Genomic DNA, 19,002 nt, shown 5'->3' with positions numbered 1-19,002 from the left:
GCTTGGCTGACAGGATGGATCATTTTTCTTGTATGTCTTCGGGGGCCTATCTTTTTAATGTCCATGTGTACAAAGCGATGACAAACTGCTAAGGAGCTAGGTAAAAGATAGGGAACGGACTCTGTGGTTTGTAGAATGAGAAAGGTATTCATTCCCCCCGTTTTTTTTGTTTGTTTGTTTGTTTTGTTTTTTTGAGACAGGGTTTCTCTGCATAGCCCTGGCTGTCCTGGAACTCACTCTGTAGACCAGGCTGGCCTCGAACTCAGAACTCAGAAATCTGCCTGCCTCTGCCTCCCAAGCGCTGGGATTAAAGATGTGTGCCACCACTTCCTGGCCGGTATTCATACCCTTAATGAACCATCTTCAGAATTGAGGAAGAAATGGAATTTCTTCACCCTAGAAACACTACAGGGGAAGCTGAGGGAGAAAAGGGTCCATGTGCATTGTCCTCCAGGCTTCAGCTGCTTTCAGCCTCTCCCACATTGTCTTTCTGTGCCCATAGTAACCCAGCTTCCCAACTTCCAGGCAACAGACAACACCGGGTACAAACCACAGCAAATTTATTACTCAATATCCAGTTCCACATCATAGCACCACCCGGAGCCCTCACTTTCCTCCCCCCAAACCTGGCCCCAAGGGTACACCCAAAACAGAAAACAAAAAAACAAAAAAACAAAAAAAAAAAACCAAAACCAAAACAAAATTAAATCCAGATCCCTGCTCCTCCCCTGGAAGAGGGGGCCTTGGCCAGGAAGCCCTTCCACAGGTCCCAGCAGGCAGGAGAGCAGAGCCCTCTGTGCCCAGAGAGCAAGGCTCCAGGCTCCAACGACAAGAGAGAGCATGCAGGCAGGCGCAGGAGCAGAGGCCTGTCTGTGGGGAGGAAGAGTGGGAAGGAAGGGCACTGCCTGAGGAGTCCGGGAGTCTGGTCATCCCGGGATGCACGCGGGAGCTTCCGGGCAGCAGGGGCCTGCCCCTGGCTGGCTAGCGCTTTGACAGCTCATGGGACAGCCAGTCCAGCCCATCATAAAGGCCTGTGCCTTGGGTGGCACAGGTGGCCTGGACATACCACTGTAGGAAGAAAGAGAAGGAAATCAGCATCAGGGAAGAGAAGGGATACCTCTCTGCAGCCGGGCTCCCGAGGAAAGCCTGAAGCCCAGAACAAAGGGGACAGGATCCTTACCGTGCGGCTACGCAAGTGTTGGAGCCCCAGCTTGTCAGTCAGCTCACTCACAGGCATGGCGTTGGGCATGTCCTGCTTGTTGGCAAACACCAGCAGCACCGCATCCCGAAGCTCGTCCTCCTGCAGCTGAGGGGAGAAGGGAGGGTGGAATCTGTGGTTGCCAGACTCCTTGCTGACTGCACTGTTGGGGAGCACCCCTTCCAAACTTCCAGATTCTTTGTAGGAAAAATGCAGTGCACTGTGTAGTTCATTGCTGAACATAAGGACAGTTATAAATGAGCTCAAAACCCCTAAACTTAACCTCTAGATAAAAAAAAAAAATCCTAATTTAAGAACTTGTTCTAAGCAAAGATGACAAAAATTCCAACAGAAAACAACAAGTAACGTGAGATGCTGTTTCTCTTTAGCATAGATGACCCCCTCTCTCTTTTTCCCAACTCTGTAGGATCAGATGGAAAGGGGAAAGGATTTACATAAAAAGTCCTGTCTAAAGTAGGTAAAATAATACTTATCCAGTGCCACAAAGGCAAAGCCCCTGCCCTAGTGTACGGGACTTCCATACCACCCCGAGGATTCTGTCCAAAAGGCAAGGGCGAAGGTTCCCATAGCTGGGCATTTACCATCTTCTGCAGCTCGTCAGCAGACTCCTGGACCCGCTCCCGGTCATTGCTGTCTACCACAAAGATGAGGCCCTGGGTGAGAAGGAAGAGAAGAAGCAGATGGGATCACTCCTACCTAGGTCCCAGCCTTACCTGGCCTATTCTCACAGTCTCCCATCCTGAGTTGTATCAGCCTTTCTCATCTGGTGAACTTCTAGTAACAGTCTGCAGAGACCACAGAGGGAGTGAGCTAAAAGATGTGTTGTTGAGAGCTACTGTAGACAGCATGGCCCTAGAACTCTGCTTCTCGGAATAAGATGAGGGTGAGTTCTTAAGCTTAGCAAAGGTAAGAGTGGTGATAGCCACGGACTCAGCCAACAACTCAGTCCTGGTCTAACTCAACCCCTCTCCCAGGGGTTGTGCCCTCCACCTTCCAACCCAACTCCACCTGAGTGTTCTGGAAGTAGTGTCTCCACAGAGGCCGAATCTTATCCTGGCCTCCCACATCCCACACTGTGAAACAGATGTTCTTATATTCCACTGTTTCCACATTGAAGCCTGCAGAAAAAAATAAATTTTTTTTTTTTTTTTGAGGAGAGAGAAAAAAAAAAAGGTCCTGAAAGGAACTCATTAAAACCACTCCGATCTCTGCAAAGCACACAAACCCAAAAGGCATTGACCACCAAAGCTGAGGGGAATATAATCCAGAGACCGGAGGTCAACAGATATGCTAGGCTCACGGTCCACGCCTCAGGCACCATCAGGCGCTTAGAGATATGGTGACCCACTTCTCAAGTAGCCGGATCTGGTGTCAGGGTCAGGAACAGATAAGGGCCTAGGCAGAGGTGAGAGCAGACCCCGACAAGGCCCAAAGCGACATTCCTGTTTCCCCCTGCCTTGTTCCCGGACTCACCTATAGTGGGGATGGTGGTGACAATCTCCCCCAACTTCAGTTTGTACAGGATGGTAGTCTTGCCAGCCGCATCCAAGCCAACTGCAACGGAGACGGGGGCAAAGAATGGAGATGGGAGCGAGGGAGCCCCCTAGAGACCAGGGAAAGGGAGAGGCCTGGCCAGCTGATGGTGACGGGGGCGGAGAGCAGGAGCGCCTCCAGGTGCGCGCTGTTCTCCACCTTCCGGGCCTTGAGGGCAGTCTGGGTGGCGAGTGCCAACTCCTGCCCCTCAAGTGCCCGAGGGGCGAGAGGGGGTAGGGAGGTAGGGGGCCCGGGAGGAAGGCCGCGTTCCTTTGAAAAGTCGTTTCCAAGGGCGGAATCCTCCCTTCTTAGCAGCCGGGCTGGGGCGGAGGAAGCGTCACCCCACCCAGGCCCCAGCTCCGGGTTTCAGGCCCGGGGCCGACACTGCAGATCGTGGCTTGCACGAGAGCGGGGCCCCGGAGGCTTGGGCGGTGGGGTGTCTCGGGGTCAGGGTGCCAGGTGAGCGGGGCTTGGGGGGGGCACGCGGGGGCGGGAGGGCTGCGGCGGGGCCGGCGCCCCAAGCGGGCCGCGCGCTCGATCTGCCTCACCCATAAGGATCCGCATCTGCTTCTTCCCGAAGATCCGCGAAAAGAGCGCGGACACCGTGAGGCCCATGGCGGGGCCCGGGGCGGGGGCGCGGGCAGGGGACGCGGGGCGAGGGCTGGAACCGGCCGGCCGCGGGGGGGATGGGGCGCAATAGCAGAAGGAGGAGGCGCCGCCGCCGCCGCCGCCGCCACCTCCGCGCGTCCGGGTCCGCCCGACGTCACGTGGCCCCGCCCCTCCGGGCCCGCCCCCAGCCCCGCCCCCAGGCGCGTTTGCGGAACTGAAGTCTAGCGAGGCCTGGCAGCCTGCCTGGAGCCCAGAGCTTGGAAAGGGAATTGTTCTGGGTCTCCAGTGGCTGCACGACTTTGCTTTACTCTTAAGTCACAGATTTGCATTCCTAGGAAGGCTTTGATAGGGTCGAAAAGTACGTTTAAAAGATTCTCAAAGTAGCTCATTGTCTTTTTGTTTTGAAACACTATGTCCACTATGTAGCCTTGAGTGGCCTGGAACTTGCTATGTAGACCAGCCTAGTCTCGAACTCACGGAGATGCCGCGGCTGCCTTGGCCTCCCGAGTAGATCTTTATTAGAGAAATATTTTCTTCAAACCTGTTGTCACTTCTCTCTCTCTCTCTCTCTCTCTCTCTCTGTCTGTCTCTGTCTCTGTCTCTCTTGCTTCCTCATAGGCTTGATATCTTCATAATGTCACAGGAGTCTTCTTTTGTTTTGTAGTCCCTCCCCACTTTTCGTGTTCGTGTGTGGAGGTGTGTAGACCTCAGAGGACCTGTGGGGATCTGCTCTCTCCACCGTGTGGGCCCTGGTGATAGAACTCAGGTCAGGGCGTTGGGCCCAGTGGGTAGTGCCTTTATTGCTGAGCCGTCCGTCTTACAGACCCCACAAGAGTCTTGATGGAAAAAGAAAAAAGCAGAGTTTTGATGGTGTCCTCCTGAGATGAAAATCGTTTAATGTCTTGTCACCCAAGATGACATCTAAATGCCTTTGAGGTGTGTCCTACCCTTTGTTCCAGCCTCAGCAGTAGCCACCCCTCTCCCACACCCGTCAGCTTCCTGAGCAAGTCAGGCTGAGACCTGAGGTCCCTGTGAGGTTTCCACTTTCCTTGATGCTGGTTTCCCACATCTGCATTGAGCTGGGCAGTCTTTATTCATCTCTCAGACTCCCAATTCCTCTCCCCTAAGAGTCTGTCCTGACAGGCGCCTCGTCTTTTATACCACTTCCTCGATACCTGTACACACTGCGGTGAAGGCAGAGTCTCCTCGTTTGCGTGTCTGCTTCCTTGCAGTTTGGCGTTTCTTGGGACAAGGCCATTCGACTTCAATGGTGCTCTCTGGCATAGCATTTAGTATGTTGACTGAGATAGGAGTCCTAAACTTACTAGCTGAGTGACATTGGACATGTTACCCCTCTGTACATTTCACTGTATGTTCTAGTAAATGTAAATTGGTGCTAATGATACCCTCTGAACAGAATTTTGCAAAGACTAAATAGCAAAAACTCTTGTGACACAGCCCCCACCCCAGCATATGCTGGTATGTAAGATGGACCTTATTTATGGTATTATAATGCCCCTCTTACTAAGCAGAGCTAAGGAAGGGAGCTATTATGCTTTATGGTAACTAAGTACTGGCCTCGTTTTCCTAGTATGAGTCCTAACTGTTGTCCCAAATGTTGGACATTGCCCCAAAATAGTTTGATGCGACTTTCATCTAGGTTTTTGGGGGCAAATGCAGTGCGACGTCGCCCCCTGTCGCTCACTGGTGGTACCTTGAGGGCAAAGTTAGGCGTCTCCAAACCACTGCTCAGATGTTCTAGACTTTACTTTTGCTAACTCTACCTGCAGGTTACTCCCTCTCCAGGTCACCAGCAAACCCTGGATGCGGAAGCCCCACCCATCTCACGGCTAGTGGGGGCGGGGTCTGTGGCGTTTTGCTGCCGTCACTTCCAGTGAACCCGGAAGCGGTGCCGTTCAGTAGTTGGGAAATCGAGATGGAACCGGGCTTAGTGTAAACCCTGGGCTGATCGTGGGCGGAGGGAGGCGGGTCTAGGTTGCGGTGGCCAGAGGAGCGGCTAGGGCGGAACAGGTTCAGGGCCTATACTGGAGAGCCGTGGCTGAGTGTTCCTGCTAGGCCAGCGTCACTCCCGCCTCCAGGTTGGAACTGGCTCCCACCTTCGGCCTGGCTCCCACAGTGCTTTTGCCTGGCTACCAGGGCCCCTCATCCCGCCCGGGCCGCTGGACGGACCGGGTGAATTGCCTGCAGGCAGACGATTCTCTCTGCTTCACTTTTAGCTGTCTTTGTGGCTCTGTCCAGGGCTGTAAGAACGCTTACGTGGAGCAGCCCACTCCAGAACCCCCATGGAGAAGTTTGGGATGAATTTCGGGGGCGGCCCAAGCAAGAAGGATCTTCTGGAGACCATAGAGACACAGAAAAAGCAGCTTCTCCAATACCAGGCAAGGCTCAAGGATGTGGTCCGTGCCTATAAAAGCCTTCTGAAGGAGAAAGAAGCCCTGGAGGCCAGCATCAAGGTACTGTCGGTGTCCCATGAGGCGGATGTAAGCCTCTCAGGTGTGCAGCCTCCAGGTCTCGCGTTTCCCGATTCTGTGGATGACCGATGCTCCACTCACAGCGAGGATAGCACCGGAACTGCCACTAGCCTGGATACCGCAGCCAGTCTTACAAGTGTCAAGGGCGAATTTGGGGTTGAAGATGACAGAGTGGCCCGTGGACCACTTCCTCCAAAGTCTGAAGAGGCCAGTGGGTCAGAGAGTGGCGTTAGTAGTAGTAGTGGGGATGGGCCATCAGCGGGTAGTGAGATGGATAAAAGAGTTCATCAGCTGAAGACTCAGTTGGCCACTTTGACTAGCTCCTTAGCTACAGTCACTCAGGAAAAGTCCCGTATGGAGGCTTCTTACCTGGCGGATAAGAAGAAGATGAAGCAGGACTTAGAAGATGCCAATAAAAAGGCAGAGGAAGAGCGAGGCCGCCTGGAGGGAGACTTGAAGGGGCTGCAAGAGCAGATAGCAGAAACCAAAGCCCGACTTATTACACAGCAGCACGATCGTGCCCAGGAGCAGAGCGACCATGCCTTGATGCTGCGGGAGCTCCAGAAGCTCTTGCAGGAGGAGAGGACCCAACGCCAGGACCTGGAACTTCGGTTAGAAGAGACCAGAGAAGCCTTGGCAGGGCGGGCATATGCAGCTGATCAGATAGAAGGGTTTGAACTGCAGACCAAGCAACTGACCCGTGAGGTCGAGGAGTTGAAAAGTGAGCTGGAAGCCGTTCGAGATGAGAAGAACCGACCAGACCCCCGGCTGCAGGAGCTTCAGCAAGAGGCTGCCCGTCTTAAAAGCCATTTCCAGGCCCAATTGCAGCAAGAAATGAGGAAGGTAATTATTCTCAGAGTCTGCAAACGGTCATTTTAACTTACATAGGAAATATTAACATTTTATTATTTTTCTCTTTTGGTCAGTAGATAACGGTAGTGCATTCCCATGCATGTGTGCATGCGTGCATGTGTGTTTGTTTCTGTGTGTGTCTGTGTGTGTGTGTGTGTGTTTCATGAGGCAGGGTCTTACCATGTAACCCAGTCTGCCCTTGAACTCACAGATCTGCCTGCTTTTTTATACCAAGTGCTGGGATTAAAGGCACCCCTTTCCCCACTTAACGCAGGATCTTGTTCTAGTCAAGAAATGCCTGGTGCTTGTTAGCGTGAGTGCTGGGATTTCAGTCTGGTTCCACATTCCCAACGTGCACACTACTCGATGCCAAGTGAAAAATTCCACCAGGGAGTCCTAGGAAGTCTGGTTTTGTGTGGTGTCCTTCTAACTGGATGAGGAGTTTCTGAGTATTTCTAGGTTCAAGCCAGATAGCTCTATCTAGGCCTCTGGGTGTTGGCATCTTCCCAGCCAGGCTGTTTGAGGCAGTATAGTGATAGCTATGTAGGGAAAGCTTGTGTGTATCCTGAGAAGTGTGTGCTTCTAGGTAGGGTGACTGGAGAAATGTCTTGTGTTTGCACTCAGTTGTGGTTTGCCTGTTTTAAAAAACTGTTTTATAGTGTTCCTTTCAGTAGATTAGAATAGAGAGGGATCCAGGTTGGTTTTGAATTTCCAGGAATGTTGGGAAAGGGAAAGAATGTTACATGGCTTCTTTAAATGATTTGGAAAGTGCATGGCTAACAGGAATGTACTTTGTATTCAAGCTTAATGAAAAAATGGAAAACTATGGTAGAAACAGCACATATACAAACTTGAGTTAAAAATCTCCAGTTTCCACTTGTTCTGGGTCACCCCAAGCTCCGTTCACTTCTCTGTGACTTTCCTGGATGCCTTGTCACCTGTTCTTTGCTTTGCAGACAGCCCTTGCAGAGGACCAGCTTCGCCAGCAGTCTCAGGTAGAAGAACAAAGGGTAGCAGCTCTGGAGAACCAGATCTCTGAGGTGTCTGAACTGCTGGGTACCTATGAGAAAGCCAAGCAGAAAGACCAGCTGGCCATCCAGAAGCTGAAGGAGCGAATTTTGCAGCTGGACCTGGAGAACAAGACACTGGCCCTTGCAGCCTCCAGCCGGTCCTCTCTTGACATCCACGGTGATGAATCCAGTCTGGATATCAATGTCTTGAAGGACAAGATGGAGAAGCTCAAGAGGCTACTGCAGGTTGCAGCTAGGAAAAGCCAGGTGACCCTGGACGTGGAGAAGCTCTGCGACCCTGAGATAATGGCCAACTCCGAGGCTGCCGATGGGGAAAAGGCTACTGCGCTGTACTACCAACAGGAGCTGAAGCAGCTGAAGGAAGAGTTTGAGCGGTACAAGATGAGAGCCCAGGTTGTGCTCAAAAACAAGAACACCAAAGACGGGAACCTGGGGAAGGAGCTGGAGGCAGCGCAGGGGCAGCTTGCTGAGTTGAAGGACAAGTATATCTCCCTGCGGCTGTCCTGTGAGGAGCTGGAAAGCCAGCACCAGCAGGAGGCTGAGGACTGGAAGCAGGAGCTGGCCCGGCTGCAGCAGCTCCATCGGCAGGAACTGGAGCGCAGCCAGCTGGACTTCAGGGACCGCACACTGAAACTGGAGGAGGAGCTACACAAGCAGCGGGACCGGGCCCTGGCTGTGCTTGCTGAGAAGGACTTGGAGCTGGAGCAACTACGTTCTGTGGCCTTGTCCTCTGGGTTGCCAGGACGCAGAAGCCCCGTGGGAGGAGTGGGTGGTGGAGGTCTTGGGGACCCAGCCGACACAGCTTCCTCAGATAGCTTGACCCAAGCCTTGCAGCTTGCTGCAGCCAACGAGCCCACCTTCTTCCTTTATGCTGAGCAGTTAGCTCGAAAGGAGGTGGAGATCACATCTCTGAGGAAGCAGAAACACAGGCTGGAGGTAGAGGCCCATCAGCTGCAGGAAAGGCTACTGGAGGAGGGCGAGCGGCATCGAGAGGAGGTTGGAGCCCTTCAGAGCCACATCGAAAAGAACATGAGGGACCAGAGCAGGGAGGGAGCCAACCTGGAATATCTCAAAAACATCATCTACCGCTTCCTGACCTTGCCGGACAGCCTGGGCCGCCAGCAGACGCTCACAGCCATCCTCACCATCTTGCACTTCAGTCCCGAGGAGAAACAAGTGCTAATGCGGCTCCCAAGTGGTGGGAGCTGGTGGCCTTCCAGCAAGAGATGATAGACACTTTTTCACCAACTCTTGAAATCTCCGTGCCTCTTTTATGTGGGAAGGGCAGGCTCGGATTTCTATGGCCTCTTCTCTTACATTCTTATTTATTTCTTCACTGTGTTGAACTCACAGCGGTTCAAAGTAGAATGGGATTATCTGCCAAGTGCCATTAATGCAATTTTATCCTTGGGCTCTCGGGAGACTGCCAGTATTGAGACAGCACCTTGTAGCAGTCTGTATGTGGAACAGGTTAGGGAGAAAGGCTGGGGATAGGAGGGAGGAGCAAGTTAGGGAAGTGGTGAGGGTCTTTGTGAATAAGATATTTTATTATGCTCCCGGCTCAGAGCTAGGAGTAAATGCGACTCCCAGGGGAATTCATCTGACTTTGAACATATGCAGTAACTATGCATGTATTCCTTCTCTGTCAGAATCTGGTCCACTTTTGTCCTAATTCTCTGGGGACATTAACATCAAGCCAGAAAGAGACCAGGGAGTTAGAAACAGTAACAGTTTGTCCAAAGGGCTGAGTGAGCTCATCCCAGAACTTAGAACTTTGCTTCCAGGGACCAGCTTACCACTTTGTGTCCATCCCAGAGAGGGTCCTGAGCAGCAGTGTGATCTTGGAGATTTCCAAATTGGTCCTATTTGGGCCAGGACAGGATTAAAAATAAACCTCTCCTGCTTAAGGCTGGCCCGAGAGTGTGAGCGAATGACTCTATAGCCTTTTCCCTCAGTGTTGAGCTTGTATAAGAAATGAAATCTTAGCTTCTTTCAGAGCGTTTGGACAGTGAGCCGGGGCCTGCAGGGATACGAGGAATTTCTGCCAAGATGTATTCCCAGCTGTGTTTGCTTTTGCAGGGACAGGAAAAAGGCGGTAATTTGCTGCAGATTCCAAAACACTGTTAGGACCCTCACAGGAAAAGCATAGTTCAGCTGAAATACTTTCTGCCCTGTGATCATGGCAAAGGTTAATTCTATTCTTTTTTTCCTTTTGGTTAATTCTATTCTTTAAGGAAAGTAGCTCTCAGAAAACTTGGGTCAAAGCACTATGAGTTGCCCAATTCTTTTCAGTCTGCTCTTCTGGGTTATAAAGACCTTTGGACCTGAAAGACCAATGTTTGGCCATTAATATCTATCTTTTGCTATTTTTATTATTGAGATCTGTTTTGTGAGGGTTTGGGGTGCAGAAGACTTTGATTAACGATGTTTTCTATGGGAGGAGGTGACCTGATTATTTGCGTAATCTGACTTCAATGGAACAGAAGTGATGTCTTTATGGTAATAACAATGGTCATTAAACCTGAGTGACTTGAGCTGTGTTTCGTTAATGGTGGTGTCTATACGTCTGGACACAAGTAGAGTGTGAAAATAAATGGCAAATGAAAAGGCTAGATATATAGTCCCTTATATTGATCTCTGAGCTCAAATCCATATTCCATTATGTTAATTCGTGAGCTTTACTCCAGGGAGGCATACCTCAGGGCTTTAACTGTCTGACAGATAACAAACTTCTTAGGTTGGAATTTTTTTTTTCTTTGTGTGTGTGTGTGTGTGTGTGTGTGTGTGTGTGTGAGAGAGAGAGAGAGAGAGAGAGAGAGAGAGAGAGAGAGAGCAGCCATAACAGAAAAGCAAAGGGTTTAGTGAGTGGGCTTGATGCATCCATAATTACTGGCTCATACTCTAGGAGTAATCTGTTTATGAGTGCTTTTTGTTCACTAAACTCGGGATTCATGATACCCTGGAAAGTTATCTCAGGACATCAAGCTAATAAGCTAATAATAGACTTTATTTCTTTATCTTGCTCCCTCTAATAGGATAGCCTGTGGTTGCTGTTATTTTTAGCTGGCTCTAGGAAGGACAGATCCTTAGCCACAGTTGCTTTTCTAGAACTAGTATTTGCTGAGCTTAAATTTTTTCTTTGTCCTTTTCATACATTTATGAAATAATTTTACTCATTCTCACTACATCTTCAATTCCTCCTCCCAAGTTCCTTTCCCTCTCACTGAAATTCTTGTCAGCAAGTCCCCTCAAAGTTTCGTGTTTTCTTTTTGTGTGAGGCCCAGGGAGTTTAATAAAAAGGCATTTTCTCTCTCTCCTTTTTTAAAATTAAAAAACAAAACATAACAAAGCAAACCAACTTTTGTTTTTATGTGTATGAGTGTTTTGCCTGCATGTTTGACTGTGTTTCACATGTGTGCCTTGTACCCCCAGGAGTCAGAGAGGTTGTCACATCCCCTGGAACTGGAGTTGCAGACAATAGCAAGTTCCCATGTAGATGGTAGGAAATGAACCTGAGAACTCTAGAAGAGCAGCGATTGCCTTTAACCACGGAGCCCTCTCTCCAGCCCCTTAGAGTCTCTTGCTCAAGTATTTCGACCATTTAGAAGTTTCTGCAGTAATCACAACCTGCTGCAACAAGAGGCTTCCCCGATGATAGCTGGGCTCTGCATTGATCTGTGAGTATAAGCATGAATATTTGGAAGGCAGTTGGGCAAGATCATCTAGCTAAACACACTGGTAGGTTTCTCCCTGGAACCTATGACTACAGGTTTACAGAACCTGTGACATGGGCCTCAACTTCAACCCTAAGGAGGTTGGTAATCCCCATAACAATCATGCCACTATTACACTGAAGAATACATCTTCCCTGGCAGGTCATTATTGTAACTTATAGGATGCTTATGTATGTTGCTGGAAATATTAAAAAGATGGGCAAGTTCCTGTGCTACACCCAGCTACTCTCAGCCCTGGCCATCTCACCGGACAGTTCTTATCTCATGGAGACTCTCTGACTCAGAGCTCCAAAATCTCTCCACCCAGTTCCATACATTCCCACTGGCAGGTTGTTACCATGCCAGCCCCATGCTTTGAAACCCCTATGTGGTGGTTTCGAAGCCTTTGTGGTGCACATCTGGCAAATCCATGCTTTGCTTCCGTACCTTCTCTCTTGAACCCAGTTGAACTGCCGGACAAAGCAAAACACACAAACAATGTTCAGAAACAATGGTAACTCAGTCCTGGGAGCAACAACTAGAATCCTAATCTTGTAAGCCATATTAATTCTAAATCCTCCAGTGGCGAATCCTGGTGGCTTTGCCATTTGAGCCCGGAGACACTAGTAGCTCTATCTTGCCCTCTCGCTATCCCTGTCCAAAAAGTCCTAACTCTCTCCTGCTTCCTCTCTCCTTCCATCCAACCCAGAAGGAAGTCCTACCTACTCGCCCAGTGATTGATCCCTTTATTCATGGGGGGTGGAGGGGGAGATTCAAAAGAAGTCACCTGAGTATGTGACTCATTCCTCAGTCCAGATAACCCCTCCTGGAAAAGCAGAATTAACATCAAAATACAGGCAGCACCAGGGCCATCCACAACAGAGGTACAAGTAAGAAAGCTGATAACTTGAACCCCCCAGTAGCTTACATAGAATCTTCTGGCACAATGAAGGCTAGCTAGTCGGAAAGATGCCTGCAGCTCATTTCCAGTTTTATTTCTTTATGTCTTGTGACTAAATTACACACTGTCTTCAGCAACCAGGTCTTACCATCAAATCTGGATGGAAAACCAAGAGAAACGTCAATAGCCTGTATGGTTTGGGGGTGGGGAGCCTTTGGGGCTTTCCTAGCCAATAACTTGTAGGGAGATGTCCCACACCAGGGACTGGGATTTTTATTTAAAAATCCATGGCTTCTAGAAGAATCATTCATCTATGGAGAACACATCCATTTAAGACTTTCAAAAAGATTAATGTTATTTAGAGACAAGCTCTCTCTGTAGTCCTAACTTTCCTAGAGCTCACTGCATAGACCAGGCTGTCCTTAAACTCACAGAATTCCTCCTGCCGCTGCCTCTCAGGTGCTAGCTTAATCAAGTTGTAGGTGTTCATCTTGTTTCCTCTTTACATTTGTTTACCGACCACCCACACCTTGTTGTCCTCCCATCCTTTTCTTCACTATTTAGACCTTCTGACCCCCATCCCCTTCCCTTCTGCTTTCATGTCCTGATGTGTTCTGTCTCCCTGCCCCCAATGGCCCATTTCTATCTTTATCTCTTATCTTTATATTGTGTTTGACTTCTAAGAAAAAACAATTGGGGCAGTTTTAGGGTAGAAATTTAAATTGTTTTTGAGATAGGATCTCACTATGTAGCCTTGATTGGCCTGAAACTCACTATATAGATCAGGCTGTCTTCACACTCCAAGAGATCTGCCTACTTTTGCCTCTGGAGAACTGGAATTAAATACAGGCTTGTACCACCATGCCCAGCAATATATAGAGCTCACACCATTCGTGGCATAATAGTATTAATATAGTCATCCAAATTTAAGTTATCTTTTCTATTTTATTGTTTTTTTTTTTGTCTTTATTTTTGTCCTTTAAAAAGTGATTTTATACCTGGGTGTTATGGCACAGGCTACTAGCAATCCCAGCAATAGCAGAGTAGAGGCAGGTGGATGTCTGAGTTTGCCTTGTCTCCCTAGTAGTTCCAGGACATTCAGAGCTATACAGAAGAAACCCTGTCTTGAAAAATAAAAACTAAAAATTCAGAAAAAAAAAAGTATGTATGTAGGTGTTTCGTGTGCTGTGTTTCTGTGCACCATGTATGTGCAGTTCCTACAGAGGCCAGAAGAGAACATTGGAACCCCTGAGCTGGAGTTTAAGGGGCTTGCTACCTGCCAGTTGAATGATCATTTCTTCAGCCCTATGTTTGTCTTACTTAGGAGGAGTCTTGGGTGACTGGCCTTGAACCTGCTCTGGAACCAAGGGTAACCTTTAATGCCCAATGCTCCTGCCTCAACTCCCCAAGTGCAGGGTTACAGTTGTGTGCCATCATGCTCAGATTTTTCTGCCTACTGTTTCTTTTTTTGTTTGTTTGTTTGTTTTTGTTTGTTTGTTTTTTCGAAACAGGGTTTCTCTGTGTAGCCCTGGCTGTCCTGAAACTCACTTTGTAGACCAGGCTGGCCTCGAACTCAGAAATCCGTCTGCCTCAACCTCCCAAGGGCTGGGATTAAAGGCGTGTGCCACCACCACCCAGCTTACTGGTTGTATTTTTATTGAACATTTCCAACTGACACATAGACATAAAATGTGTACGTATTAAGGTATCTTGTGATATGTTTCTAAACCTGTATCGTGTACTAAATAAGGTTACACATACCTTCTCAAACACTTGTCATTTCTTTATGATGAAGACAATTCAGAATCCTAGCTTTCTGAGATGTGCAGTATGCTGTACCTTACTTAACTACTCTTTGCAATGGCACACCAGAATCTCTTAAATTCGACGAGTACTCATGAATCCCTCCATCTCTTTTCCCCTGGAACTCTCCCAGACTGTAATCCTACTCACAGCTTTGGTGAGATCTACTTTTTAGTTGTCAGAATTTATTTGTTTTTAAAGAGTTTTACTCTGCAGTCTTGTATGGCTTTGAAAAATTAAATTTAATGATGTATGTGTGCTGTAGTGCATATGTGGTTATAGGTGCACATGTAAATGTGGAGGCCATAGGTAGATGTTAAGTATCTTCCTCTTGTTCTCCACTTTATTTACTTTTGAAATATGTTTTTTTTTTTTTTTTGAGACAGGTTTCTTTATGTAGCACAGGCTGTTTTGGAACTCACTAGATAGACCAGGATGACCTTTAACTCATAGAGATCTGTCTGCCTCTATCTTCCAGGTACTGGGATTAAAGATATGTGTCACCATGCCAGGTTCCAGAAAGATTTACTTTTAAAATTGTGTGTGTGTGTGTGTGTGTGTGTGTGTGTGTGTGTGTGTAAGTACACTCAGAGGTTTGGACTATCAGCTCTCCCTGTAACTGTAGTTAGAGGTGTAACTCATCCATCATGGGTGCTGGAAGCTGAACTTGGGATCTCTGGAGAGCAGTACACACTCTTAATCACTGAGCCCTCTCTGCAAACCTCTACCATGTTTATTAAAACAGCATTTCTTGCTGACCAGCAAACCCACAGGATCTCCATGTTTCTCTGCATCCTGAACACTGAGGTTATAGCTGTGTGTCATTGTGCCCTGCTTCTTACATGAGGCTTTAAGATAGGAACTAGGGCCTGGCAGTGGTGGCGCATACCTTTAATGCCAGCACTTGGGAGGCAGAGGCAGAGGCAGGTGGATTTCTGAGTTTGAGGCCAGCCTGGTCTACAGAGTGAGTTCCAGGACAGCCAGGACTATACAGAGAAACCTTGTCTCAAAAAAACAAACAAACAAACAAAAAAAAACAAAAAAAAAAAAGATAGGAACTAGGACTTCATCCTTGCAAGGTTACACACTGAGTCATTTTCTGAGCTCCCTAATCTTCATATTTTAATTAGCATATAAAATTATAGGTTTCTTGTGTCAGTCTCATGCCTACTTAGTTGTGATTGATTCTGTCCCTATCACCCCCATCCCCACTATACCCTTCTGTCCCTAGTTTTTCCCTTCTCATTTTTATATTGCAGGATTCTATTACCCCCTCCATATCTCCTGCTTAAGGTCTCCCTCAACCCATGGACTCACTCCTTTCTAGTTTTCTGGCCCCTATGCTTTATTACACATAAATACACTTATATAACAATTATAAGCTAGAAGATTGGTTGTAATTGGGTCTTATGGTAGATCTCTTTTTTTTTATTCATTAATTTATTTATTCACTTTACATCCAGATCACAGTCCCATTTCCTTCCTCTCCTCGCCTCCCAGTTCCACTTTTACAAATCCACCCCCTCATTACCCCTCCCCGTCTTCTCAGAGAAGGGGAAATCTGTCTTGGGTACCACCTTGCCCTGGGACTTCAAGTCCCAGCAGGACTAAGCTCATCCTCTCCCACTGAGGCCTGACCAGGAAGTTCAACTAGGGGAAGGGGATCCAATGACAGGCAACAGAGTAGAGACAGCACCCAGCCCCATTCCCAAGCTCCAATTGTTAGGGCATGCATATGACGACCAAGCTGAACATTTGCTACAAATGTGTAGGGTGCTAAGGTCCCACTAGCCCATGCATGCACTTTGGATGGTGGTTCAACTTCTGTGAGCCCCCATGGACCCAGGTTAGTTGACTATGTAGGGCTTTTGTCTGGTGTTCTTGACCCTCTGGCTCGTTCAATAGCCCCCACTCTTCCTCAAGACTCCCCTAGCTCTGCCTGATGTTTGGCTGTGAGTCTCTGCATCTGTTTCCATTTGCTGCTGGGTGTGGCTTCTCAGGAGACAGTTATGCTAGGCTCCTGTCTGCAAGCATAGCAGAGCATCATTAATAGTGTCAGGGACTGACTCTCTCCCAATAGGATGGGTCTCAAATTGGAGCAGTCATTGCTTGGCCATCCCTCAATCTCTGCTTCGTCTTATAGGCAGGACGAATTTTAGGTTGAAGGTTTTGTGGGTGGGTTGATGTCTCCCCTCTCCACTAGAAGTTCTACCTGGCTACAGGAGGTGGCCACTTGAGTCACCACATCCCCAGCTACTAGGAATCTCAGCTAGGGTTACTCCCACAGACTCCCGAGATCCACCAGTGCTTCTAAATTTTTCACAGAGATACAAGAAGGAGAAGTGGAGAGACCAGAAGGACACTGCTACCCATGGAGACAACTAAGGGTGACTTACTCAGAAATGTTCACCTGTGAGTGCTGGTGTCCACATCCCAAAAGTCACCTAGCCCACACAGGAAATGTGGAACATTAGGCTACATCACTGTTTATCTGTCCATTTAAAAAGAAGACAGAACTTACTAGGTGGTGGCCCACAAGTTTAATCCCAGCATTCAGGAGGCAGAGGCAGGCAGAACTCTGAGTTCAAGGCTAGCCTGGTCTACAGAGTGAGTTCCAGGACAGCTAGGGCTACACAGAGAAACCCTGTCTTAAAAAACAAATGGTGTGTGTGTGTGTGTGTGTGTGTGTGTGTGTCTGCATATGCCTGCAGAGGCCAAAAGAGGGCATCAGGTGCTGGCATTGCAGGTGGTCATGAGCTGCCTGATGTGGGTGCTTGGAGACCTAACTTAGGTCCTCTGGAATAGCAGCAAGAACTCTTAGTCACTCAGACACCTCTCTAGTCCCCAGTAAATAGAAATATTTTAAAAATTATTCTATATTCTCAGTCTTTTCATGGACTCCATACAGTTGTATTTTTCTGAATCATTGAGAGTAAATTGCATATATGTATCACATTCCTTCTCCTTGAAAGCATCATTATTTCAAAGAACAAGACTATTCTTGTATATAACACAGTACAGTCATCAAATACAGTAAATTTAACATCTGTGCAGTACTACAATCTACCATCTGCATAACAGCTTATTAATTAGCCTGAACATCCTTCTTGTCATTTCCCCATCTCTAGTACAGAATTGTGTCTAGGATTCATACTGCATTTACTGCTGCCATTTTCATTTAACCAGGAGTCATTCTTCCCCCCTGCTTTTGCTTTTGATAATGAAGAGTTTAATTTGTATTTCAGAACGATGACAGAAAGAATAGTGAGAGTGACCAAAGATCAAAAACACAGGTGTCCTGGCAGTCAGAGGAAGGACTGAAAAGAAAAAGGTATCCACAAGCAAAGGGATAAAAAAAAAAAAAAAACAAAACATGTTAAAAATGGCAACATTGCTCTCTTCAGGCATGTGAAGAGTAAGCCACCATTTTTCAGTGTCCTATTCTGTGACAGTGAAATGTTAAGACAGAACTTCATCATAAGTCATGAGACACAAATGTTGACGGTTGTCTCTGAACTGCAGTGAGAGCATCAGTGAGCAGGCATGAAGCATAGCGTTCACAGCACCGAACAGTTTGAAACCAACTTATTGTACGGTTTCACACATTGGTGTGATGTATTTTCAGAGTACAATGTATATCTATCCTTTGTTATATTATCCTTTCTCTTTGTTTTCTTTTCCTTTGAGTTCTTTTTAAAGAGCACACTTATATTCCTTTTCAATTTAGTTTATTATACTTAATTAAAATATTCTGTCAGTTTCTCGTATTGCCCATTTTGTCCTGTCTCATTCCTTGTCCTCCCACTGAAACCCTTCTTCCCTTTGTTCCCTTCCTCTGTGTGTGTGTGTGTGTGTGTGTCCCAGTGAGTTTAAGTAGGACTGTCTGTATAAGGACGGATGGGAGGGGATTTACTGGAACATTGATGACTTCCCAGAGACTACATCACTGAATAAAACATTTGCCTTGTCCCTGGCACCCATTAATTGCCAATAGCTCCTCAGGGAGGAATGGGACCTTCTCCCATTCACAATGGCATATCAATGATCCCAGTCTTGTACAGGTTTATGCAAGCAACCACAACGGCCATGATAGCACCAACCATGTCATGTGCAGAAGATGTTTGGAGCACTCCTTTCCACTCTCCAGCTCTTACTTTCTTCCTGATCCCTCTTCCATAGTTTTCCTTGAGTACAGGGGTATGTGGGTGGTATAGATGACTGGTTAGGGCTTGGCCCTCAACAGTCACTCACTGTCAGCCCTTTATCCAGTAATGAAACTGTCAACTCCTGCCCACTGTAAAAAGATGTTTCTCTGGCCACGACTGAGAGGCGGGGCTAGCCTATGAGTACAAGGTAACTAGAGGGCAATTTGTTATCTCTCTTTAGCAAAACCACAGTAATAGATTATCCACTAAGGCCGGTGACCTCCCAAGGCATGAGGTTCTGAACAGATTTACACAGGCTGGCATGCTTACAAGACAAGCACCTCACTGAATCACCGCCACAGCCTTCTTCCTTTCTCTTCTATGCTTTACTTCTAAGGACCCTTGCGATTACATTAGGCATGCCCAGATAACCCAGACAATCTTCTTATCCTTTTTAATTGAAGTTAATTTTTTTGTCATATTCTTTAAAATTTATAAAATATTATAACTATAAAATGAGTATTATATAAGTTGTTTGATATAAAACAACAATCAATTTAACAGTCTTATGTAGATGCTTGTCTATAGCAATACTGAAAATATATACATTTTTCTCAATATAAAATTTAAATAACCCCAAACATATTAACTGTATATTTTAAAATAATACATCACTACTAGTATTTTCTTAAATGAACATAAAT

The 19,002-nt window shown here is 47.4% G+C and overlaps 2 protein-coding genes across 2 annotated transcripts; one reads left to right on the top strand and one right to left on the bottom strand.

Annotated features, from left to right (window-relative positions):
* Nucleotides 1-543: 543 nt before the first annotated feature.
* On the bottom strand, nucleotides 544-3,513 carry Arf5 (ADP ribosylation factor 5). Its single transcript, XM_031381333.1, has 6 exons — nucleotides 3,301-3,513; nucleotides 2,693-2,773; nucleotides 2,228-2,337; nucleotides 1,801-1,872; nucleotides 1,181-1,306; nucleotides 544-1,068 (listed from the first exon to the last, which is right to left on the bottom strand). The coding sequence occupies exons 1-6, from the start codon at nucleotides 3,365-3,367 to the stop codon at nucleotides 982-984; spliced, it is 543 nt and encodes a 180-aa protein (XP_031237193.1). The 5' UTR covers nucleotides 3,368-3,513; the 3' UTR covers nucleotides 544-981.
* A 1,730-nt stretch (nucleotides 3,514-5,243) lies between these two features.
* On the top strand, nucleotides 5,244-10,270 carry Gcc1 (GRIP and coiled-coil domain containing 1). Its single transcript, XM_031381332.1, has 2 exons — nucleotides 5,244-6,696; nucleotides 7,662-10,270. The coding sequence occupies exons 1-2, from the start codon at nucleotides 5,665-5,667 to the stop codon at nucleotides 8,964-8,966; spliced, it is 2,337 nt and encodes a 778-aa protein (XP_031237192.1). The 5' UTR covers nucleotides 5,244-5,664; the 3' UTR covers nucleotides 8,967-10,270.
* The last annotated feature ends 8,732 nt before the right edge of the window (nucleotides 10,271-19,002 follow it).

This window comes from Mastomys coucha, unplaced genomic scaffold, assembly GCF_008632895.1.
Source record: "Mastomys coucha isolate ucsf_1 unplaced genomic scaffold, UCSF_Mcou_1 pScaffold20, whole genome shotgun sequence".
Classification (NCBI taxonomy): Eukaryota; Metazoa; Chordata; class Mammalia; order Rodentia; family Muridae; genus Mastomys; species Mastomys coucha.
Note: the sequence above shows the minus strand (reverse complement) of the source record. Positions and strands in the feature narration are given on the sequence as shown.

Bases quoted from the DNA above. Each gene is read 5' to 3' on its own strand.
- Arf5 (XM_031381333.1), bottom strand. From the start codon at position 3,367: ATGGGCCTCACGGTGTCCGCGCTCTTTTCGCGGATCTTCGGGAAGAAG. The intron at 1,873-2,227 runs GTGGAGTTGGGT...CTTCTCACCCAG, and splicing joins ACTACTTCCAGAACACTCAG to GGCCTCATCTTTGTGGTAGA. The intron at 1,069-1,180 runs GTAAGGATCCTG...TTCTTCCTACAG, and splicing joins AACACTTGCGTAGCCGCACG to TGGTATGTCCAGGCCACCTG.
- Gcc1 (XM_031381332.1), top strand. From the start codon at position 5,665: ATGGAGAAGTTTGGGATGAATTTCGGGGGCGGCCCAAGCAAGAAGGAT. The intron at 6,697-7,661 runs GTAATTATTCTC...TTTGCTTTGCAG, and splicing joins TGCAGCAAGAAATGAGGAAG to ACAGCCCTTGCAGAGGACCA.